Raw genomic sequence first — 24764 nt, 5'->3', positions numbered from 1 at the left:
GGTTGAAGGTTAATTAAGTACAAGTAGCTAAGCTTACTTGAAAAATTATTCAAAAATTACAAGATGTCTTTAATGAATGCCACAACAAGAAATCATTGTTTTTCTTTTTAATTATTGACCAAAACTTTAGTAAAATGTTAGGCCTACCTCAGGCAACCTCCAACTACATGTACATGTACCTCCCACTATCTCAGACTACCTCTGGCAAACTCCGACTTTTACCAATACCTTAAATGGTATTTAATGGTGATGCAAGATGGACTGAGAGCTACATGTACATGTACATGTAATCTACTTTCAAGGTTGGTTCCCTTTACACATGTTACATGGACACACATCGATGTGCAGAATGTACATGTACATCAACTAATGAATAATAAAAAAAAGCCTCATGGGTTTTCGAAATTGTCCAGACAGAAATCTGGGATGTTCATTCTCATGGCGTTAAGTTTAAACTGGTGCAAGTCGTCTAATTTGCGTTCACCCACATCATCTGTCAACGTGGTTAACACATGCTAACATACAGTTTGATGATATTGCGGTAATAAGCCAATTTCCCATTCTGTTGCCATGTTGATTTTAGCGCCCCACGCGAGTAAGTGAACAAAGCTCGAGGGGAACAAATTCTTAAAACGATCATGGGCATCCATTCGGCAAACGTTACGCAACGTTATTGTCATGAATTTGTTCTCCTCTGTTAAGTCTTCTATTCTAAGCTTGCGCACATGAAACATGAAAAAGAATTATTATTGATGAACAGATTCAGAAAACTGCTGCGCCACAATCCATTGCCAACAGCCAGCATAATGAGCACCATCACCGTCCATGCACAAAATGGATGCATGATCATTCCCCTGTCATGCCTGTCAGTGTCAACATGGTCAATGAATGTGGCTGCTGGGTTCGGGAGGTAACGTTAGGCATAGGTCCCTAATCATTAGAAACCTAAGTTTCTCACCCCTTCATTTTGAGGTTGTCCATCGAGGCCATTTGTCAAAAAATCATCTAAATCCCCTGTTGGGGGAGGTGGCGGAGCTGGAGGGGGCGGCGGTGCCATTGTCGTTTTGTGCAGCCTGTATGTACAATGCACACTGGGTTTAACGTTTCTTCGCAATTGACTGGACTAGGCTACGGCTGGATGTAACGTGTGCAGCTACGGAAGACGTTCCCAAGCGGCTGTAGCAATTATCCGTAAACTTGTGCATGATCAGATGGTTACCGGCCGTAGCCAAGTGATTCGCAGTAGCCTCTACTGTGTCAGTCACGAGATTATGGCTCAACGCGCGTTATTTCTCCTGTGATTTCCCGTGAATTCCCCACAATGCCACGGAAAGTAACATGGCGGCGCCCATAACGTAATCTGACTTCCGAGTGTCCAGAGTTGGAAAGTATCAGTGTAAGACCATGAAAAGTACCCTTTTTTCATATTGTTTTCAAGAACAGCTCAACTAGGGCCTAGGCCTACCCAAAGTACGAATGATATGCTTCGTTTGGCCATGGCTAACCAGCATAATCAGCTAACGTCAGGACTCAGGCAGAACGTGGCACTGGCAGGCATGGCAGTCAGGCATGTCATGCATGTCAGGCAGTCATCAGGTCATGGCAGTAGCGTAGGCCTACCCCACATGCCCAGAAAAGTGTGGGGTCCGACATGTCCGACGTCTGCCCCGTTACGTCGGACCCCACAGTATGGAGCAATATTTTAAGCTCAAATTTCACAATTAAAAATTTCAAGAAACTTCATACAAAAATTCAAATCTCGATTTTACTTAGGCCTAGGCCTACATGTCATGTATACTTGCTAGCAGGCTAGCCCTAGGCCTACAAAGTTTGAATGAAATTTTATTTTTTGCCTGATTTTCCAACCTAGTTTTCAAAACTAGTGTTTTAAAAAAACAAAGTCTTTTAAAATGTGCCTGAAACTAGGAAAAGAATTTTCTGACAAACTTGTGGATGGATATTTGAGTGGCAGTAATGATGCTTTACGAGAATTTGTCAACTTGAAATGAAATTTTTACCGGGGATTTTCTACAACCTTTTTTAAGTGCGTCACGTTAGGTTTAGGGAAGACTTGGCTCTGTTTGGATTTCGAACAAAATTTCATTACACTGAGATTCTCTACGACTGTTTTAGCCTGTTGGGTTGTATACAATGTAAGTTTCCAGTATTTTTAAAGTGTCCATAAAGGTGTAACACTTGTATCACGAAGTTACGTAAGGGTACCAGTTTATAAGCAAATGAGTTTTAAGGTTTCCAAGAAAGAAGTTTGGCAATGCTGTGTGAGGAAATCCAAATAAACATCAAAGAATGCCTTTTCAGGGGACTATTACATTTACATGTATAGTTGGCCAGCGCCCATGCATATTGGCACAGCTGCCCAGCGGTGAGGTTTGTGCTTTGCAATTGTGTGTACATGTACCGGGTAGGCCTATGCGAGTAATGGGGAATATTTTACTTTAAATTACCTGGTAACCACATGTTACAAGTTGCTTTAAAAGTCCACAATATGACAATAGACCTTTCTGAGTGATAGTGTTATGCCCCAACTATAGCATAAGTCCCAACTATAGTTGGGACGGTCCCAACTGTAGTGCTGCTGTTGGGCTGGCCCAACTATTGTTGACCAATGTCGGTGGGAAATGTCTCAACATTATCCAAGTCAATGTGTCTCACACTTGACACAATTCATCTAAATGTGGCACTTCATCTGTCACGTTAAAGCAGAAAATGTGGGGAACCACTCCTATAAACCTGAAGATGTCAAATCTGTTGAGGAAAACAAGTGAAATAAAGTAGCCCTGCTACACTAGCATGGTTGGTATAGTGGTACTCATCACTGTTCGTGACTCATTGGTTTTGCATCGTGCGAGCGTTGAGGTACATACATGTAGGGGCGTGGTCAAATTTGGGGGAATACCGTCAACTTGGTCAACTCTCATTCTAGATAACAAGGTTGCTGGGACAAGACAAACATGACAAATTACAGAACTCTGTTGTAAAAGGAGTAGAAATATAGGCATGATACATGGCCTACAAAGGAAAATATCAGAATTCTATGAATTGGGATTTGCAGAATTTGTTTTTGTGACAGTATTTTGTTATAACGGTGTTCTTTATACAGATGTGTATTGAAAGTGGACTGTATTATTTTGGTTCCAGGAAGAATGGGAAAGAATCGAGGGAAGGGAACAAAGAGCCATGCAGTTGGTTCAGGAGGCAAAAGTAAACGCCATGTCCACAAATTTGAAAGATACGCAAGGGATTATGAAAAAGGTTAGCAAGTGTACATGTATATGTCCCCCATTCTGTTTCTGTTTGCACAAGTGTTTGGAACAATCAGTCGATCTTTGTTAGTTTTGTGATCAAACGATCATGCTTGCATCATGTTGGAAATATTTAACTTCCCCTTTTCCATGTTTTCAAGAAAATTTCCCACAACTATGTAGGCCTCTAAGAAATTAGAAAGAAAAGGTGATTATTAGCCGATAGCGGAGATAAACAGAAAGCACCATGAGACTGACCAAAATGAGCAAAACTTTTAGTTGCTGTATGTACACAGATAGACCACTTGTACCCAAGAAGCCCAATTAAATGGTTAACATTAATAAACTTACTGTATGAGATATTCTTAAATGAAAGTAAATATAAAAATGATATAAGGCCTACATGTATTTGCTCGTCTTGTCACTTGACTTAATATTTGCTTGAGTGCTCATCATTGGAAAAATTTTCAGAATTCTTTCTTGAAATATTTGGTTGGTTACAGGATCTTACGCATACAATGAGTGTGTATCATAATCCAAGTTGGCTTATACATGATGTACATCATGTGATGGACAGAAGTTGGGATATGGTTCGGAAGATTTTTCAGGAAAGGTCGAGGAGACTGATGATCTCTCTATAATCCTGCAGAAGATCCAGAGAGCCAGTCCCAGCTAGCGGCAGAGGAGGAAGACCCCTGGCGGATCCCCTGCCCGCTGGCCATGTGGGACCTGCAGCACTGTGATCCCAAGAAGTGCACCGGCCGGAAGCTGGCCCGCAAGGGGCTGATCAGGACCCTACGGCTTGCCCAACGCTTTAATGGGATCATCCTGTCGCCACTGGGCACCCACTGTGTCTCCCCTCAGGACAGGTGCACTGAGGCTCATTTAATTCATTTACATAACATGGGAAAGCTTTTAAGACAGCTACTTGCACAAAGGATGTGGAGTATTAAATCCCTCAATGTTAGGTTGTTATGACACAGCTCCTGATGTTGGTCACCGTTGAAAATGAATTGTACGCACAGTTTCCTGAGAAATTTACATTGGTGGACATAATCCTTGTGTGATTGTCCGAGATATGGTATCTTTGTTAGATGATAACTGCTATGAGAGAGAAGTTAACTCAACTTGGTTAATATTTTCTTAATAAGAAAGTCAGTCATATGAAAATATTCCTTACACGTGGGTGTCAGATATATACATGTATATGGAGCAGAAATTCTTAGCTGTCAAACACATGTGTACCCTGGTTTTCTTTTCTGATTCATAAGCTGTGAAGAATCCAATAAATGGATTATAAATGAGCCAGTGTTGTATTCCAATCCATCACAAGTCCATCACAAGTCCCTGTAAGTCCATCACAAGTCCATCACAAGTCATTCAGTCTTAAGCCAATTCACAAGCTATTCAAGTGAGCTGTGACAAAAACATTTCTTTGTCATTGTTCACCCTGTGATTTGTGAAAGGACTTGTGATGGACTCAAATACAACACTGAGATGAGCACGGTACAACTTTTAAAAAAGAAAAGGAAAATAGAAGCACCCAATTCCACCCAAGTTTTGTTGTCTTATTCTTCGTTTCTTTTTCCATTACTTTTTTCTCCTCTTCAACCGATTTGGTGTCTGTTGTACAAATTTATGTTCTTTAAAAATAATAGACACGTTGTCGAAGCAAAAGGCATCGCTGTAATCGATTGCTCCTGGGCCATGCTGGAGCAGACGCCCTTTGACAAGATGAAGGGTGGTCAGCCCCGGCTTCTCCCCTACTTGGTGGCAGCGAACCCCATCAACTACGGAAGGCCCTGTAAACTCTCCTGCGTGGAGGCATTTGCTGCAACCTTTTACATTGTTGGTGAGGCATTTGGCTTTCTCACTTTCCGGCAAACATTTTCCATTTTTTTGAAAACTTTGAGTGTGCTTGCTGGCTGGCTTCTCTTAGAGCTCATGGTCAGAAATTTTCACAACTTTCTTGCTTAGATGTTGACCCTGAATTTCAGCTTTTTTGTACACCTAGTCTGTATAAAAAGTATGGGAACTTTTTACATTTCAGCTTTTTGCTTGCTGTTTTCAGCTTTAATTTTAAGTGTCCACTTACAACCCCGTTATTCTCCAGTGTCTTGTTTGAGGCAGGGCGTTTGGGGCATATACTTACACCTGTCACCAATTCATAGAGTGACACTAATTTGTTAGGACAACAGTCAGTTGTCATCACAATGGGACTGTACTTTTTGATGTCATGAAATGTGACCCAGCCCAACTCAATAAAAATCACAAACTGTCATCAGAGCTCTGAGTAATCACCACAGGCCTTTCAACAAATCTGTAGGCATCATTAGAAGCAGTACGTAATCAGTAAGGTGTCAAACTGATTCAGATGTCAAAATGAAGAGCTGAGGACACAAATATTCTTGCTGATACCTTTACTAGAAAAAAGTGGGTGGAAAACTGTACACACACAAAATACTCATTTCATAAGATCAGTCACAAGTTCACTTCTCTAAGTTCTCTTCCACTCTAGAAGGAAGTATTGTACAGCCCAACTTCACGCTGCACAGTAAATAAACCATTTCAATCTTTTATCTGAAGACCTGAATAAGAAGCCGGTACTTCAGTAACAACTCTCTCAAGCTTGGTTGATATGGTGTGTGTGTGTGGAACACCTTCAACAAATAGTATTTTGCTGCTCCCAGTCATGAGCAAACTTGTGGTGCACAAGTTTATGAATGACCACCTCTGTGGTGCCATCCATGCCACTGCAGTAGCGTCTTCTACAATTTGAACTCTTGCTTAAGATTGAAATGGCCGCATTTGTGCCCCATCTTTGTCAGGTCTCCCTGAGTATGGTATGCAGCTCTTGAAGAGGTTCAAGTGGGGACCAGGATTCTACCGGCTGAACCGAGACGTCTTGGAGAGCTACGCGGCCTGCAAGAACGGCGCCGAGGTGGTGGAAGCGCAGCAGGCCTGGATGGAGAGACTTGCGCAGGAAGACGCACTAAGATCAAATACAGGTGACTACAAAGACTCTCATTTCAAAGCCGGAAGAGGGAGTTTTTGATGGAGTGAAAGCCATGTATTGTTGTGGTTGGACACTTGAAAATATTGAAATTTCTCTGTAACTGGCAAAGGGCTTTTCAAAATTCATTCAGCTGGATTTGAGGGATTCTTTTCAGTTGCCTAACCGTCATTTAGAGTAAACTACCTCATCTTTAGTTCAAAAATCCCTCTGTGAAATTCAGAAGGCAATTTTCTTCATTAGTATGAACAATAATTCAAGGGAAAAGCCCTTGATCTCAAGGGTTAAGCTCAAGAGCAACAATAAAGAAACTTGAGCTGGAACACAACTTTGAACCTGTATATAAAACCCAGCTCAAACTTCAAAGTACATGTATATGTACTGAACACAACAGCTCAAAATATGCCATTTGAGTTTACAGTAAATCGTTGATCTACAGAAAGTATTTGGAGAGAAACGTAACTTCCTAAAAGATAACAGTAGGAACAGAGACAGGCTTTGAGAAAATATGATAAAAATTATAAGGTACTTTCTCTTATTGAAAAAGATGATTTTGGAGCCACAAATCAACTAGATAGTTTACCAGCAGTTGGCAGCATGTTTGGGAGCATTCCTTGAAAGACAGAAAACAAAAATCACTCAAATATCGAGAGGAAAACTTGTAATTTGCACTGCACACTAAGCTCAGACCTACCTGTCTTTGAATAAAAAATGTTTTCAAAGTAAGAAATTTTTCCAAAAACCAGATTGGAACCTGTGTGTAAACCAAGAACTTGCATGTAAATATCAAGTACATGTATTTTCCTTACCGCTATATCTTGAACAGCTCTGTGCGCCATGCAGTAAAAAAAAATCACTCCATGGTGTTCCTTGAGGTAAATCTGTTGTCCGAAACCCCAAAACAGTCTTGTGGGGTGTGGAGGTGGCCCGTGTACTTTGGCAAGCGTGACTGCAGCCCCCCCATGGGCCACATGGTACCTTTAACAGTGGCCCCACAAGTGTGACAACCTTCACCACTGAATCACACTGGCCACTGTAGGCACCTCATTGCCGGAACTATTCATTAGTGCAGATTATTAACCTCAAAGGGGCACACTGGACAGCTAAGTCCATCTCGTTATCTTTAGTCCACACTATCTACAAGATGCGTACGTTTCCGAGGAATCTGAAATCCTGTGGACTTGGGCTGATAATAATTGACGAAGTGTAAGTAGTGTTCATTTGAAATGCATGCTTTGGCAGACTTTCAGATTGGATTCCCTACAAACACAAAATTTGTGCCAGAGCTTTTTCTTACATACAGAAAAATAACAGGTACAGATGCACAGATACATGTATTGAGGCATTGGCTACAGTCTTAGAAAATAAAAACCACATTCAGCTGCTTTAGATGAACCTGATAACTCTTAACAATCTTTTAAATGGTTTCAGATCAGGCTGATGGGGTTTTTGAGACTCTCTCCGAAGAACCCTGAAAACGTACAACATTAATCTCCTATCGTCAGTGTTGTAGTCGAGACCGACACAAGACCAGTCACAAAACCAGCCACAATTAACAGTGCGAACAATAACAAAGGAATAAATTGGTTTAAGTTCATTTGAATAGCTTTTGACTGGGATTCAGACTGGAAGTCTAGTATTGATCTTGTGCTGGTCTTGTGAAGGTCTTATTGAAGTGGTCTCTACTACAACACTGCCTATCGTTCATGTACCACTCAAGCATCTGTTTAGGAATTCCGCAAGACTGATTCCTTGAATTGGACTGTATATTACCACTTCAACTTCACTGGGTTGGCCATGCTTTAAAGTTGCAAAGAGTCTTACTATTTAGTGCCCTTAACTTGCTTTGAATATGCATTGTTGCCCCATGACTAAAAATATCCCTGTGGCAAATACACATGATGCCGACATGTGATTCACTCAGGAAGTCGTTGAATGTACGTCCCGTAAGATTGATGTCAATGTGATAGCTGGTCCTTTCCTCAAGTTCAAGGACAGTGAAGTCGCATTGGTTGAGTCAAAGGCGCGCCAAATACTGAGGAAATAAATGTTTGAAAAAGAGACCAACTTCAAATACGATTTCCTCGAAACCTGGCTTTTACTCTGTGGTGAGAAATTCGCCTCTTCATGAAACCGGTGATGATATGCACCAGAAATGAGTGTAGCTGTTTATGTTTGCAGCTGTGTGCAAATGCTAACTCAACTCAGCATGACATGCACCCCGGACGTGCACTTTCCTCAAGTACAAAAATCAGGACATGCCTTGTTACTCGAGGTGACTAATTTTACCCGTGTAGAAATGGAGGATCGAATCAGATTACAAAGGCGTGAATGTACGTGTAGCTTTGGTTTTCTTATTCTGTAAAGCGCCAAAACCTCACATCTCATTTGCTTAAAGTTACGCATGTACGGTGGCCTAGAAGTGCCATCTGGGTTAACATGGAGTACGGCATACATGCTTTCATGTAGATACTGTAGCTGCCTCTTGGTAGAAGGTACTTTTCATATTTCCTGCTGTTTGCATTTCATGCCAATCTGTACACGTAGACTGGGGTTATAGACAAGTTTTGTCCCAAACATTTCACTGTAATTCACTCTAGATAATACATACACGCACAAAGATGACTGTCTCAACCGTAACCCCATAATAGGGTGTATGTAAAAATCATGTTGAAATTGGAGGATTGAGGACTGTTCAGGTTAAACCTACAGAGTACATGTGTATTGCACACTGCTTTGAAGTGGCACCATGGAACCCAACTCTTAGAACCCATTTTTTTTCCTGTGAACTTTCATAAATGTGCCAAAACTGAACACACTGCAGTGACTCAATAGCGGATGGCATCAGGCACAAAACCCAGTAATGGGGGTCACCCGTGTTTCCCCTGTGGTTTTAAACCAGTGTAAGTGTTTCAACACTTATACATACATGATTTTTTTTATACTTGTGAAAAGGTGAGCAAGCTGTAGTTTGAACCAAAACAAAAAGTAGAACACTCTACATTTTCTCACATAGTTGTTATTCCCCTTTGCAGTCAAAAATGGACAGACTAAAATCTCAATTCAGTTATGGCCTGAAGAACAGGCTGTAAGGTGTTTAACACGCTGACTGCCGACTACAAGTATACTCATAGTAACAGGTGTACCGGATTCTGCCACAAGTATACATACTCATAGGAAATGAAAGGCTTATGCAAATGCAATGTAAGTTGAATACACTGGCATCACTGAGAATACAACGAATACACTGCTGGCAGCGTTGAGGACATACATGAACATCTGGAAAATGCTCATGTTCAAATAAACACCTAAAAAATATGTGCGCATGCGTACAACACTTGCCAAATGGGAACGCCCCGTGAGATTATGCGCGGCAGTCAACATTTTAAGAGACGTGGCAAAAATGTAAAAACTACCAGAGAAACTCCGACTTGATGGTAACTTTAAGTCCCACGACTGTCTTTTCTGCCATATGCATATGGCTAAGCTCGGATCCTACATGTATGTATCAATATGGCCAAAGTACACTATATGTGTACATGTACTAAATCGTCTTTAGGGCAGATACTAAGCCATTCTGGCTAACTGGGTTTTTGCTACATGTATGTCTTGTCATTAATTTAATTCCGGGGCAGGTCCAATTTTATCCTTCACAAAAGCAGTCTCACAACAGTATTAGTTTTAGCATCAAGGCAACCTCAAGACTGCTGGCAATGACACTGCATTCAGGCAAGGCAATTTTGCACTGGGCAATGATTTTGAAAAACATTTCTTTGTTGGTCAATATTGTTCCCTCCAGATTTGATGGACATTGACATGGAGCAAGAGACGTGCAACCTGAACCGCCAGCCGCGGTATTCCAAACCTGAATCGGACGACGACGACAGCGAGGATGAGGATGAAAACGACGAGGAGGAAGATGATGAGTTGCAGAGAGGGGAGGCCACGGGAGGGGCGGCCGAGACGAGAGACGCTGACAATGACAGTGACAGTAAGGATGAGGCAGACAAAGACAAAAATGAGAGGGGAGAGTTGGAAGGGGTGATTAATCGAGCTGGGGCTTCGTCATCAGGTGGCATACATAAAAAGACGCAAAGAGATAGTCACAGAGACTTTTCTGTTGAGAGGAACTTGCCGGTCAGCGACACTAGTGACAGACACCATCCCTGCAGTGCCTACATGCGCAGGGAGATCACACATGCTCCTGAGTTTGACCAAGCCCAAATAGATAGCCAGGATGGACAACTACATGTTAGAACTGAATACTCCCGGGAGAATGTTTCCAGCAGCGGGACAACTGATCTTGGAAGCGCATCTTCTTGTTCACATGGTGTCAAAAGCGAGTTGTCGGAGGCAACTGAAAGATTACAGGAATCATTGGAAAATATTCATATACGTGTAACTTAAGACAGACAATCTTTTTGTGGACAGAATGACAGAGTCAGTGGTTTTTTTCCACGAATGATGTATTTGCCAGTTTCACTGTGAAAGTTTTTTAATAAAACCAAATTCCATATTAAAGTTAGATATCCATGAGGAAATTACTGAAATTGATTCTGCAAAAACTGTGTAGGACAATAAATTCAAATTGCTTGAAAGGAAAACCCGACCGTTCGTTTGTAAATTTTCATCCAGACAAATAAAATGGAAGAACATCGTGACAGTTGATCTTTTTTGCTTTGTATTGTCAAAAGTCATTATGAAGGGCAGCAAGGGCCCAACAGACTTTGATGTCAAAGTACCCCCATACTGATGAGAAGATGCCCCACCTCCATGCATGGTTTATTTCATGGTGAGAAGCCTACCTTGGTCTCAAATGAACTGTTTGTGGTGAAAACTGTACAATATACTTCAAGGGGCATAACTTTATTTACAATCAGCTGGTTTCCATCGTCAACCTGGTTTTGATGTTGTTGGCATGCTGTCTTCTGCTGATGCCTCTGCTGTGGTCTCCACGGCTGCAGTCTTCCATGTATCTTTGGCTGTCTTCAAGAAGGGCTCATGCAGCACATCATACAATCTCTGAGCCTGAAATGATCAAGTCACAAAGCACAGAAAAAGAAATGCTTTCCAATAGAACTGACCCCTTGTTTCCAGTCTTGCCTGGACCAGCTCCCGAGCCTGGGGGATAATGGAATTTCAGTGTAGGGGCCAATATAAAAAGAGTTTGCTTTGCAACTTTTAAACTGCTTTAAGAGCATAGCTGAGTGTTTACGCGTACACAATTTCATTAATGACAAATTTAACTGCAACCATCCAGCGAGATCCAAAACTTTCATTGATGGCTACAGCAGGTGCATGCATGTAGTTTTTCGCCCAAGTTCATTGGACCACACATTTTTCTCCTGTGTTTTAACATGTACATGTACTTGAAGTGCTCTCTAAAGTTCATGTGCACAGCCATTTCTGTCTCCAAGAACGGGGATGTGCAACACAAGTTCCCCTTGCTTTACATCTCCAAAGATGCCAACACTGCAACTTGAAAAAGAGTAATCTGCCATGAGCCACGCACCTCAGGCAAAAACTTATACATGTTTATGTACATTTACATGTATCAGAACAATTAGCATACATGTACATGTGTATACATACCTGTCAACCACTTGCTGCCGGGGGACCTGTTTTCGAGCACGTAGGCTTTATACACATAGCCGGGGAACCCGTAATGGGACAAAGGGAACTGGGGTCTTGTAACGAAAGACTGTACTCGGAACAAAAGGCCAGGCTGCTGGGCATTACCGACATATTTTCACTCTCAATGGTGGAGACAATCCAGCCTTGTTTTGAAACAATATACCACGGTTTGGGGCACTTAAAGCGAGCGGATTACCACCAGGACAAACGCGCTCCACCACTGCAGCGATAAGCCACACAGCACCGCTGCATGCTAATCTGGCCCCTATTGAAAAGAGGTCAGCAGCGCACTGTGCCAACCTGTTTTTTTGTTTCACTGTGCTTAGACTCCGCCATGGGCAATGTTAATGTCGCACCAACACATGTTGCAGAATGCAAATTTTTCAGTGCAACCTGATTTTACAATGAAGTTCCACTTTTTGCTGCACTCTTTAAATTTCAGGTGGAATTTCTCCATCCTTTTCAGGAAACTTTAACGTTTTATGACACATCAATGTTTGATAACAGTAGGAATACCTATTGTAAACAGGCATATGACGTACGGTATTCCATATCCATATCACATGCCCGCATGAGCCGAGTTGACAGGATGGTTGGCTGGTTTCCAATACAACAATTAAATATACATTGCTGGTGCACTGCTCACGGGAACCAGGGGCTATGTTAGGCGATAGGTTGGGCACAATCTAGTGCTGTATCCGAATCCTTTGCGCAGAGCAATAGCTGTCTAGGTCTTCGCTGCGCTGGAAATACCCAATGTCAGTAGCCGTAGCTTTTTCTGTAAGCCCATTTCCAACACTGCTACAGATTGATAAGATTACATGTACACAACCTATAGACTGATACCAAAGTACATATTTATGGTATATGTAACATGAAGTAACAGGAGTCCAGACATGTGTTTTTGATAAAATTCCCTCGATTTGAAAATATCATAAAATATGATATAGAGATTGTGAAATCATAATTGGAGAAAAAAAATTGTAAAAATTACATCTAAATTGTAAATGTTGGCATCTCTGAAACACTCCAGAAGATTTTCAAGCCAGTAAAGTGGCTTTATAGCGAAAGGTGTCTTTCTAAAAGTGCCTTGACCACAGACAATGCCAATTTAACTTACAGTAACATCAACAAGAAAGGAATCGCAAACATTTTTTTCCTTCATAGAGTTGCTTACTTTCTGAGGTCCAAACCCAGGGCACAGATAGAGATCTTCCTTTGATGCTGCAAGGATCTTGTCAAACGTCTGGAGGGGGGAACATCCAAATGAAATCAGCTTCTTGAATTGTGTATCAAATTCCAGTCAGTTCCTTGTTAGTATTTCAAGGCAGGGGACTGGGTGGTAGTGCGTGTCCCTGTGGAATCGGAATACCCAACTAATAAAAAGGATGCTCTCCTACCGGTAGGTTCAGCAGTCCTGCTAGTGTGGCCACAGCTGGGACAGGTCCTTCCCTAGTTCACAAACAACATGTAGTGCATATAGGTTGACCCAACCTCGTTCCCATGGGTATGAGGCTTGCCACGCCATATTGATTCCCACCATGCCTTGTGAGTGGTCTAACCCCTGGTATTGTATGATTTAAATATCCTACTATTTGGGATATTCAAATTAGGAGTTTAGTCAGTATGTTTACGCGAGTCACAGATTTACACATGCATGACATGTAATAGAATACGTGGGCTTAAGAGAATATGTGGGCTTAAGAGAATACGTGGGCGTAAGCGTGCAGTTTTTGAAATACATGTGCGACTGCCTTTACGTTTTATATTCATTCTGAACCTTACGTCCGCGTCATTTTCTTATTCTACACTACCAAGGGCTAGCAAAGGAACACACGCGCAGCCTATGGAAGTGGGGTTGAGGTTGACCTGCTTTGATAGGTTGGACCAGAGTATTAAAAATACCTGTATGGAAGACTTCTCCACAAAGGAACTTTGACGGCATGGAACAGTCATATCATGTCGGTGACCAGTGGTCACTCCACCGGACAGCCCCATAATGCAAAAACTTCCTTAGGACGTAGTCGACAACTTACCCCAAACGTTGAAATCAGTGTGACGGCGTCCGTCTTGTTGACCGACTTTACTGTGCCGAGGACATCTGTCACCTACGTCATGAAAGAAAGAAATGAGGTTATGCATTGACATGTCCTGAGAGGGCAAGAGTTCTGTATCACTGGGATGGGCTCGAGTAAACTATTTGTGTATTTAAACTATTTGTGTATTCCTTGTTATAACAAAAGCAGCCTCTAAGAGACCGGTACCATGGAGATGCCAGCAATACATAACCCCTATACAGAGATTTGAAACTTCATACTGAACAGGTTATTTCCATGTACCCACATGATGCAACAAGCATATATAGCATGCAGATTCCCTAAAGGGCATTGATTGGAAAAGATAGGTTGATACAATTTAGCAGGAATGGAGTCCCCAAGAAAAATCTGAAAACCACATTCCATGATATTTCCAGGACTTCCCAGGACTAAAATTTAACACCATGTTGCAGAGAATAGTTGTTTGATATTATGAACTAGAAACCTGCAACAGCCAATACTACAGACTGACATGGATATGGGCCGGAAACGTTTTGTTCCATTTAATCAAATTTCGCCGATCAAAAAAAAAAACAAACCCTTGCATGATCATGATTTTCATGACTAGTTTTCCTCTCGAATCAGGTTTCCAGGACACCCTATTTTTCTCAAATTTCTATGACTTTCCAGGATAACTAATTTCAGGATTTTTCCATGACCAGGGAGCCTTGAGTAGGAAAGTTAATTTTGATGTCACCTTGGACAGATAATCAGTTTCAATCTTCTCCTTTAGGGCATCTGCCGATTTGTTCTCATAGGACTTGTAAGTTTCCAAGTATCTGCCTGCCTCCTCAGCACTGCATTCAACCACAGAGAACAAAACAAAGTTAAGTACACATACATGTATACGTTTTACCCTCATTTCCAATATCCATTCACAAAATACATACATGTTCGCCTTTATTAACTTCTTCCTGCAAGTGAATGGGCACAAATGCAGTTTCATATGCCTTCTAAATGCCCTTGCTGAGATTAAGACTTTCAATGTGGGATTCAAACTTCACCACATTTTCCACTACATGGAAGTGCATGAAGTTTGTACCAATGAAAATGAGAAATATGTTTTGTCACGAGTCGAAGTACAAAAGGTATAAAATTTAGAAAACTTTCCAAAGCACCATATTTTAAAGCATTTCAAAATACTTCAACTCAATGCGAGATTGAATTTTTTTCTGACTGCAAGCTACAAGAACAAAACAAAAATGAACAGCTGCAGATTTGGCTAAGTCAATGTAACTGTGAAGCTAAGGACCTGATCCTCTACAACTTATGTAACACCAAACAATCTGGGCTCTTTTTGCCTGGCTGCAATACTCGGGCATCAATAGACGTTGCCTGTCACATTAGAGTAGCCACTAGACAGTCATTCGTGTGGGTGTAAAAGTCCAGTAAACAAAGTAATGAATTTTTGAAGAATTTTGAAAACGGAAAATCTTGAAAAACGCCTGTATGTGTGCAAAACCATTTTAATTGAACCTGGCAACAAGTGGTTAAGACATTATCACAGGCACGTTAATCCTGTGATGTCACAAGAAGGCAGCTTGCATGATATTGCCCAGAACATGAAAAAAAAAAATGTTGCACGCATTTTGAAATGAAATAATACAGTTTTTGTTGGCAAAAGGCAAAAAGGTTCCCTTCACGGCATCACGAAACACTGAAAACCCATTCCTTAAGTCAGATGTTAGGGAGTGGATCTCCATCTCCCAAGTGGCTGTACCAATACATGTAGGGGTTAGGATTAAATGGGATTCAGTATAGACTAATCCCATAAGACGCCACAATTGCAATGGCACGGCACTCACATGCACATTCTTCAGCTTGATGGGCACATGCATTTGGCAAAGAAGCCAACTGGTCATAGAGGCATGTGACAGGCGTGTACCACCTGTCCACAAGTGTTGTGCCACCGCAACAATGGCTCCTAGGTCTGGTTGTTGAATTACACTACATGTAAGTGACATTATTCTTCAATTCAGGTAAAACATGTGACAGCCGCGAAACTTACGTACCTCCACGCTAGAATGAGAGTGCAGTCTGCCATTAAGGCCATGCGAGCCAGTTCCTTCACTGAATGGTGGGGATCTTTCTGAACAGACAACGAACAGACAATGGGAAAAGAAAGTTCTACTTGATGAGGTGCTCTGCACGCCCCAATTCATCTACGGCAGCAAAATTCTGCTCATAGTCCAATGCGCACACACTGATACAAGCGGGCACTGGGGGAGTTTCATTGTTGTGTTCATCAAGTCACTTTCTTTAATAAGCCATTTGCAAGTAAAATTTGAATAAAATCTGGTACACTGAGTTCTTTAAATTCACGTGAACATAACAATTTGAATTTTCTATACTAAAGACACTGTTGCTACACCTCGTGATTTGGAGCAAGCTTTTGCTTGGTTACACAAGAGACGCCTTGCACCAATACACATTTTTCAATGGATAAGAAGGGAAAGGAACCAGTCCATTCCAGAGACAGTGGTCGCAATGCAAAAGCTTACCCCGGATCACATGGTATAGCAACAGTGTCTTCAGTCTGGGGAATTCAAATTGTTAGGTTTATGAGCAATAAGATAGCACAGTGTACCAGATATTATTACAATTTAACTTGCAAAAGGCTCATTCCTTCTATACTGCTCACACTGTGACAGTAATGGACTTTCTGGGAGAAAATTCTGTCCAGTTTCTGGTGTACATTATACTTGGACCCATTTCCTTGTGGACTGGCCCTCTGGCCTGTGCAGAGTGTGGAGTGCCTAATTCATTCAAATGTGGTCTTGTTATAATTTTTCAACCAAAGCATCGGTACGTGGTATGTAGATGTATTTTTGGATAGGTAAGAACACGCATAGATCTAAAAAAAAGTGATAAAAACGAATAACACTTTTGGAAATAATCCTACAGGGAGTGCAGAGGCGTAAGTTTATGGCAGTGGATGCATGACTCACCACATCGACCTGTACCAACAGCACCCGCAGTTCATAATGATGACCCAGGTCCTTCAGTCTGTCATGGATGTAGTTTGGGTTGAGATGGTGATACCTCAGGCTGTAAGGGCAGAACAGAATTTGAGAGAACGAAACCAAATTTTATCTCCCGAATCAATGTACATGTAATTGCAAATCACCGAAAGTATAGTCTTCCATGACAATACAAGTACACTCGATCCATGGGTTCAACTCAGAGATATTTGAAAACAGAATTGTGAAGTGCAGCAAACTTGTAGAAGTGCAGGAGCATTTCCTTGGACAAAAGGATGCCCACTGGAAATACCAGAATCCTTGACCACTTTAGGGTTAAATTTAACCCTAACCATGCACACCAAATCCAACAAGATTCCACATGTACTGTACATGTATGTCATGTACACTGAAATCTTGACGTTTAGAGCTGCAAGATGACAACTCTGTTACGCAAATCTCGCTTTCCTTTCTTACCATGCACTACCAAGGTCCTGCGAGGGAAACATTCACAGTATGCTATAACCATGATAACTACCAATACATACATGTATGTAAAGATTATTTTCATGGCCTATGTACTGTATAGAGCATTGCCAGTCATGTGACTTTTGATGGCCAGCATTCAATTTACATGGATGTGAGGAGAAACGCATGCACCTTCGAAGTCTCTGACCATTCTGGCAAACATGAGAATCGGCAATAGAAATACACAGATTCGAAAATGCAAATGCTTCCATGGACATGGTACATGTATGCTTCCTGAAATACATGTACATGTACCTTTGCCAGTCCTGTTACATCACATGAAAAGCCTCTATAAACTGTATGTACACGGATGTATTTCTCAGCAATCTCTTACCGGTGCGTATAGTACGCACACATGTACATGTACGTCTGACAGGAGAACTTACATTGTACAGCAATCAAAAAATAAACCTTTGATTCAGTTTGTATCTCTCAACTGCTTCATAAATTTGTGACTTTGTGTTTAAATACTGAGGAGCTGTTGATGGTGGTGATGTGCAACATGCCTCGCTTTTACACTTTAGGACTCCACAGAACCCTCAGATTTGCCACTGGTGTGAAAAATTCCATATCGCATATCACAGCAGCTATCAATGGTTAACTCTGGCAATATCTCACCTCAAAAAGAGCGTACAGGCAGTTCTGCCCATGACGTAGTCAGGGACAATGTCACCATACTCCCAGGGCACATTCCGGATGTGCTTGAGAATGGGATTGCCTCGCTGGGAATAAAGACACACAACAGAAGCAAATATGAAATTGATGACAGTATGAGTAAGAGTGTGGTTGGAAACCTACAGTGTGGCAGTGTTGGTTGTACATGTAAGTGACCTAGCAAACGGAACAAAGCATGATTCATCCTGATCAACATGCTGTAAAATAGGCTCACTATGCACATAAAAAGGCTCCCTTTGGAAGGTATTGCTGATACTGTTTCCCTATCATGTGAGTTTTCACAAATGAACATATTTTAGATTTTGTAACATATCTGAATTTTAACTAAACATTTGGCCACTACAATTTCTCATGTTTTATAGCAGATCAAAAGTTGAACTTTACACAACACAGACAGGTCTGTCTCTTCATGAAAAGAGAGATGAATTCTCCATGTTGAAAACCCCACACTTACTCCGAGACTTACGCATCCCTTTGGAATGCTGAAGAATACATTCCACATCTTGGTGTCTCTAAGGTACATGCAGTTAGCATGTATGTCTTAATGCTGAGGGTAACAGCCGCGGAAAGTGGGGAGACAGCTGTGAGACGAGGCATCAGCCATTATCAGACGGATTCTCTAAGCACATGCCCTCCACAAAGTCAGTTTAGAGGGAGTGGGCCACTGGCCTCCCCCCCCCCATCGCAACCAGTGGTCAAGTGGCTTCTTAATTTGACACGGTCACTCCTTAAAACTTCCCTGTGACCAAGTACATACTGTACGTACCTGTCTTGTGTTGACTATAATGGTGTTCGTTCCAGACGGTGCCTTAGCAGCTGTCGTGATGGGTGCGGCAACTACTGCAGTGGATACAGCAGGTCTGCAGATAGAATAGACCAAAAAATGGGAGAGATGCTGGCTTGGGTGCATGTCAGTGCTCATTGGCATGCTTTGTATATATGCACATCATTACGCTTCTGAATGAGGCCACGAGTTTGTTAGTTTCAATTTAAGACAATCCCTTGAAAATTCATTCCAAAGCCCCCATGCAGTTACATGTAACACTAACAGTCGGCACAAATGGAGGGTTTAACTTGTCTGAAGTTAGTTGCAAAGATTCTTCTGGAGATCCAATCATGCAGAGAATAGCATGCATCCCTCAAGTACTGTCACTTGCAAAAGTTTAGGACCACCAATATCAAATGCATTAATCTAAAGAAAAACCAACTTAAATCAATCAATCGTGGCAACTTATGTTTATCTTTGATGTGTAACCTTAGTATCTTGGTTAAATACATGTAGCTACTATTTGACTGCATTTCCATGATTTGAAATGTTAACAGTCTAATATGGTACTTAGTGTGCCCTCCTTTATTTCTGATCACTTACATGTACACTGGATGTTTTTACCCACGCTGCCCTACAGACAAAATGTCATACAAGACCCGTTTGCGCAAAAGATTTCATTCAAATGGGTATAGCACTACACTCATGTTATGCAACACTGCAAAAACATGAAGTAATCATCCAATAAGACAATGTAGTGCAGGCCCAGTGACAGAAATACCAGTAAAATTCCAGGCGATTTGATCTTTTGCAAATGACTGTAGATCAAGTTATAAAGAGAATCATTTCTCAAACTTCATCTTTAATGTCTCAGGTTAATTCATTAAATTTCATTCTGGTTCCAGATGTGTTTGTCAGCTGTCAATGACTGATCCAAACTGACTGCCTCATTTGAATTGCGGGAATTGGTGACATTCCTGAAGCAGACATTTATTGATCTTCAGTTTCCGTGGGCACAAAAAAAATCCATTTAGAGCATGAAGCTAAAGCAAGTTATGAGGCAGGAGGTTTAAAGGATGGACCCCGTGCTCACCTCTTGGCCATTGGTTCCTCATAGTCGGACTCGTCCCTCAACGCGGAGAACTTGTCGGCAAAGGCAGACCCTATTTTCCTTTTGGCACCACCGCCGATGTTGCCACCTGCCATGCCTGCCTCACCGCGCATGCCGCAGGTACTTGGATCCATACCTACAGATGCAGATGAACTGTTGACCTTGGGGTCACCATCAACAGACGCGCTGACAGTCCTGCCATTGACGTCAATATTGCCATGTGGCGTTGAGCCGGTAGAGCCTGTGACTGTAGTATTGGCTTCAGCAGATGCTGCTTTGGAACTGGGCAGATTTTCTGTTGAGGGAGGGACTGTTCTTGAGCTGGTCTGCTCAGTTGAGGGTCCTTGGCCCCTGGACTGTGAAGCTGAAAGACGGTTCCCAAAGTGGCTTCTGAAGTAGGACTTAACCTGCATGTGAAACGGAATAACTAAATAAATGATTCTACCCAGTATTCATTCTCTATCAAAGGATAAACAACAACATTGTGTGCAAACCAAAATGCAATTCAAGGAGCCCATGGTGATTTTGATTAATTTTCATAATCAAACTTAATATCACAATACATGTATGTACTTCTTGGCACGAAATGTACATGTACTGTAAAGTCAAGGATCGTCAAAGTGGTCTAAAATATCCAGTTCTTTATCAAGTCAATGCTAAAGTTTCTTCAATGAAAATGCTGCTGGTTACAGGTTTTGATTTCAAACTCAAAGGACAGCAGCACGCTTTGATAATGGCTATAAACATTAGCCCTGCGACCAGTGCATCTTTGTTGGCTCAACCTCAGGAATGGGATACACTTCAGGAAAGACCTCCATGTACATTTATCAAAGCCAGACTCGTCATGATTTATGAGGAATCACATGGCTTCATACCGAACAACAATGACCAGTCTAGGTACCGGTGCTACAGTTCTGACCAATCCCATAGGCTGTGTGGCCAACATTCATTCAAGCGACTTGCTTCCAACGAGGCTCGTGTCAAGTACATGTACAGTATTCCCTCTACCCAAGAGCAATTCCAGAACGGAGTCTCTTCAGAAGATATCAGGACAATTTATAGCCTTCTCAGCTACATGTACATGTATATAAGGCTTAAGTCAGCCTTGGATGCTGTGGATGCTGAAAATCTAACGTTTGCAACCGTTTAGTCACCAGGTCTCTTATTTCCCCACTAACATGTATTGTCAAGTCTGGTTTTCACAGTACATGTATGTAAGTGGTGAAATAAGGGAACTACATGTCCATGTATGGTCACAGAAGTTAGTTCAACAGGCTGTTTTTAAAATTTAATTTTGTCAGTTTGTTGACTCCACTCGAACCCATTGATGAGGGTACTGTGTACAGCACAGAAACAGAAGCAGAAATCCACCATCATGACCAAGCCTACTGTCAATGGAGCAGAGGGCTATATTTTGCAACTGGGTGTTTTGGCACGTCTGATAATGTGTGGGGGTGAAGGGGGCTTAATGGATTGGTTTATTAATAGCTGACATCTGATAGTCTCACAATTCCCTCCGCCCGCCCATATCTGCATCACTTCAATTCCAGGATACCCATGTAAGAACAGACCTCAGAGAAAAATTTGGAAGTCTGGAATTCACAGTGTATATAATTGCTCTTATACACAAACAGTTGGGGAACATGGGGAAAGGCTTATAAATACATGTACATGCATTTGTACTTTTAGCGTAACATATTTCAAAATTAGTGAGCATAATTCTTTGCTATTTCCTTTCTGAACATGTCCTTGGGCATCAGAGGATGGGTGGTTTCACTCCATACAATGGACATATAGTATGTATGTAGTTACTTGGTATACAGTTTTTCGAGTTTCCAAAATGACGTGATACATGTACAGGTAAATTGTTTTATTAAATAACAAATCTTCCGATTGAGGTACATGTACATGTTAAGTACACAACTTTCTACTAAACATGCTAAAAGGTTGTTTTGATGATCTCTGCATAGAATACCGGTTGGTGAGATGGAGAGATCAGTACATCATTTTGGAAGACTACTATTTTTCATTTCAAGATCAATCACATTGGTAAAATTCACAATTTCAATTTTTATGAAATTTAGACCTAAACAGTAAAAGGTAAAACGTAAATACATGTAACTTTCATCAGCTAAAGTCCTCCTTCATATCAGGCAAACTGAAAATGAAGTCGTTGGGGGCATCCCATAGAAGCCTGGGAAAGAGTTCCATATAAACAGACAACAGTTGATGCCCCTGTAAGACTTGTGTGAAGTGTTTTTTAAGTACTGCTTTGGAATTTTCTTTACGAAATTTCACTTTTTTTTAATGTACATGTATTTCCTGATGGCTGTTGTAACATGTTAAGTTAAAATTAGTGTTGTTCGTATACGGTACTCTTTCTGAAGTCTGTTTTAATGAGGTAACACTTTGGCTCTGCAGTTATATAAATGTTGAATTATTTTGGGGCAAATGCGTCTAACTGCAGGGCATAAACAGTCGCGATAAATAGCGTGCGTGACGATTTGGTTTGCACATGAACATCTGTAATTAGGTTTTCATTACCTGAAACCACGTGACAAGATATGATTTGTCTGCGAGGTCTAATGAGATGGTCATAACTCTTGGAAAATTTGAACTCAGAAAGAAGACCAAGTTGCTGTGCATGTCAATTTCATCTTTGTTATAAAGATAATCACTTGCTTTTGGGCATGTGACTAGTAAGGGGTACTGCAGCATACCTGTGTACAAAAATTGTTTATTTCTTTGGAGTGAATTTGTACACACATATGTGTGGCCTTTGACAGAGGGGGCAAATTTCTTTTGTTGTCCAGTGTATTTATTAACTTTGTTTCTTCAAACTTGCCACGTTAGGGTCTCGCCAAAAAATTAGGGTCGGTCAGGAAATCGAAAGCATTGATTTGGCCTTTGCAAGTTGGATTCTCCCAGCGTTATTTGATTGCTCTAACGATGATGTTTTCATTTGTTCCACCTGGGCCTACATGTAGGGTAAGTGTGGGTATACCCGATCGGGGGAGAACCCGATCAGCCGTGATTTTTTTTCATATAGTAGGGCCTACACTCTATTTATTTCATTCACGTCACAGTCTGTAGGCCCTATTATATGAAAATAAATCACGGCTGATCGGGTTCTCCCACCGTTCGGGTATACCCACACTTACCCTATGCCTCTGTTATTAAAGAACAGAATAGGGCACAGGCCTGAATGATAATCGTTGGGACGAAGTGGAAATGGGGCCAAGTAACATAAAAATAACTAGAATTTAGAAATGGAGCGAAGTGGGAATGGAGTGAAGTGGCGAAGTGGTTAGGGGCAAAGTGGAAATGGGGCAATGTGACCAACACCCTGTGTCATGTGTGTAGGCCACATGGATGGAGCATGAAGGTACATGTAGAAGGAACTCCCTCCATGCATCATTGCATGTACCAAGCATGTACATACTGTACATTGCAATGTACATGTACATTACAAAAGTGTAGCTACATGTATACATGGAGACCTACATGTACATAGGCCTAGTACACGTGGTCAGCTTGCCCTAACAATTTTCTAACATTACCTTCGATTTTCCATGCTCTAACCTGGCGATTTCTTTTGCAGATGGTATGGTGAAAAGCACTTTTTCCGGCCGATTTCCCTCCCGAACTCTACTGTCTCCCATCGTTATGCAGCTGCACATGTACGTTGGAAAGTGCCAGTTGAGGGCGCTGTGAACAAAAATTCAAGGGTGCAGTGTCCGAATTCAAAGAAAATTCTCTGCCAGAGGAGGCACTATAAAGTACCCCTGCAATTTTGTTTCCCCAAAAGGGTCTGTATGGATCAAGAAATTGTACGATTGTGTAAGTTTGGCTTAGGATCATCTCTATAGATTCAGAGGCACCCATCTTAGGGGCTAAGCAGACAAAAATTTAATTGAAAATTTGTCAGAAGAGCCCGAAAAGGTAAGGGATGTCATTTGAAAAATGGCTTCTAAGAACACTTCGGAACATTCACTTTTTTAAGGGGGGGGTGATTTTGTTTTGGAGGATAATGTAAAATTCATTGCTTGACCTACTCATATTTCAAAATCAAATGAAATCTACAGGACCAAACAACACATTGTTTTTTGTTGGAGAGGCCTCAGGGACTTCAGTTGCCTGCCTTGTGGCTCCGACCTTTGTTCATTTTACACTGTAATCAATCAAGCTTGACAATAATTGAAAATTTAATAACAAGTGAAAATTTATAATGCGCCGTTTCCATCAAAAAATGAACTGTGCAGTGCAAGTTACGTAAAAAATAACTGATATAAGAAATGAAAGATAAGGATAAATGAATGTCACCCAGCCGCGCAAGTACACAAACTGCATGTCGGGATACGTCTGTCCGGCCCGCCAACAGGGAACCTAACCCTGCTGGCATCGGTGATGTATCGATCTTTATCGGGGACAGACGCCTCTAACCCTACCTACGATAAAAGAAAAGTAATAATACCAGACACAGTGGCATTAAAGTTTCATATCCATATTTGCATTAGTTAGCGAAATATCTGCAAAAGAAAGCACGAGTTGGTGTGCAACTGCTTCCTATTTTTGCGTAATTGACTTTGTCTACAATATACACGTGCTTTCCCCTCGCCAAAATAACGAATCACAGCTAAACTTACATTAAAATTACTTGAATTACTTTGGTGCACTCAAGGGTGCATTCCACCAAATTGTTGGATCTGCACTTAAGC

At 41.4% G+C, this 24764-nt stretch overlaps 3 protein-coding genes across 6 annotated transcripts in view; 1 reads left to right on the top strand and 2 right to left on the bottom strand.

The window, feature by feature from the left end:
* LOC147798617 (WASH complex subunit 2-like) overlaps positions 1-7631 on the bottom strand; it is a 30584-nt gene extending 22953 nt beyond the window's left edge. The window contains exon 1 of one of the 2 annotated variants that reach the window (XM_087139109.1): positions 7086-7631. In XM_087139109.1, coding sequence (XP_086995235.1) covers positions 7086-7115 — 30 coding nt within the window. In that variant the 5' untranslated portion in view covers positions 7116-7631. Of the gene's footprint in view, positions 1-958; positions 1199-7085 lie in introns of those variants that run through there. The other variant, XM_087139108.1, reaches the window with a different exon arrangement.
* LOC147798616 (uncharacterized) lies at positions 1250-10937 on the top strand. Of its 2 annotated transcripts, none has more exons than XM_087139101.1 (6): positions 1250-1396; positions 3160-3273; positions 3913-4132; positions 4922-5115; positions 6092-6271; positions 10076-10937. In XM_087139101.1, exons 2-6 carry the CDS (start codon positions 3165-3167, stop codon positions 10681-10683), a joined length of 1311 nt encoding a protein of 436 aa, XP_086995227.1. In that variant the 5' UTR covers positions 1250-1396; positions 3160-3164; the 3' UTR covers positions 10684-10937. The 2 variants fall into 2 exon arrangements, with proteins under 2 accessions (XP_086995227.1, XP_086995228.1); XM_087139102.1 differs by having other exon boundaries at positions 1314-1396; positions 3164-3273.
* Positions 10744-23764, bottom strand: ercc1 (ERCC excision repair 1, endonuclease non-catalytic subunit). 2 transcript variants are annotated; one of them, XM_022247641.2, is made up of 10 exons: positions 23607-23762; positions 20029-20453; positions 18936-19029; positions 18113-18216; positions 16955-17054; positions 16019-16095; positions 14704-14803; positions 13947-14018; positions 13088-13156; positions 10744-11304 (listed from the first exon to the last, which is right to left on the bottom strand). In XM_022247641.2, exons 1-10 carry the CDS (start codon positions 23724-23726, stop codon positions 11170-11172), a joined length of 1296 nt encoding a protein of 431 aa, XP_022103333.2. In that variant the 5' UTR covers positions 23727-23762; the 3' UTR covers positions 10744-11169. The 2 variants fall into 2 exon arrangements, with proteins under 2 accessions (XP_022103333.2, XP_022103334.2); XM_022247642.2 differs by lacking the exon at positions 10744-11304 and having other exon boundaries at positions 13138-13265; positions 23607-23764.
* Positions 23765-24764: the final 1000 nt, after the last annotated feature.

The sequence above is a fragment of the Acanthaster planci genome, linkage group LG07 (assembly GCF_054643075.1).
Source record: "Acanthaster planci isolate LZ-2023a linkage group LG07, COTS_SCS, whole genome shotgun sequence".
In the NCBI taxonomy this organism is placed as follows: domain Eukaryota; kingdom Metazoa; phylum Echinodermata; class Asteroidea; order Valvatida; family Acanthasteridae; genus Acanthaster; species Acanthaster planci.
Note: the sequence above shows the minus strand (reverse complement) of the source record. Positions and strands in the feature narration are given on the sequence as shown.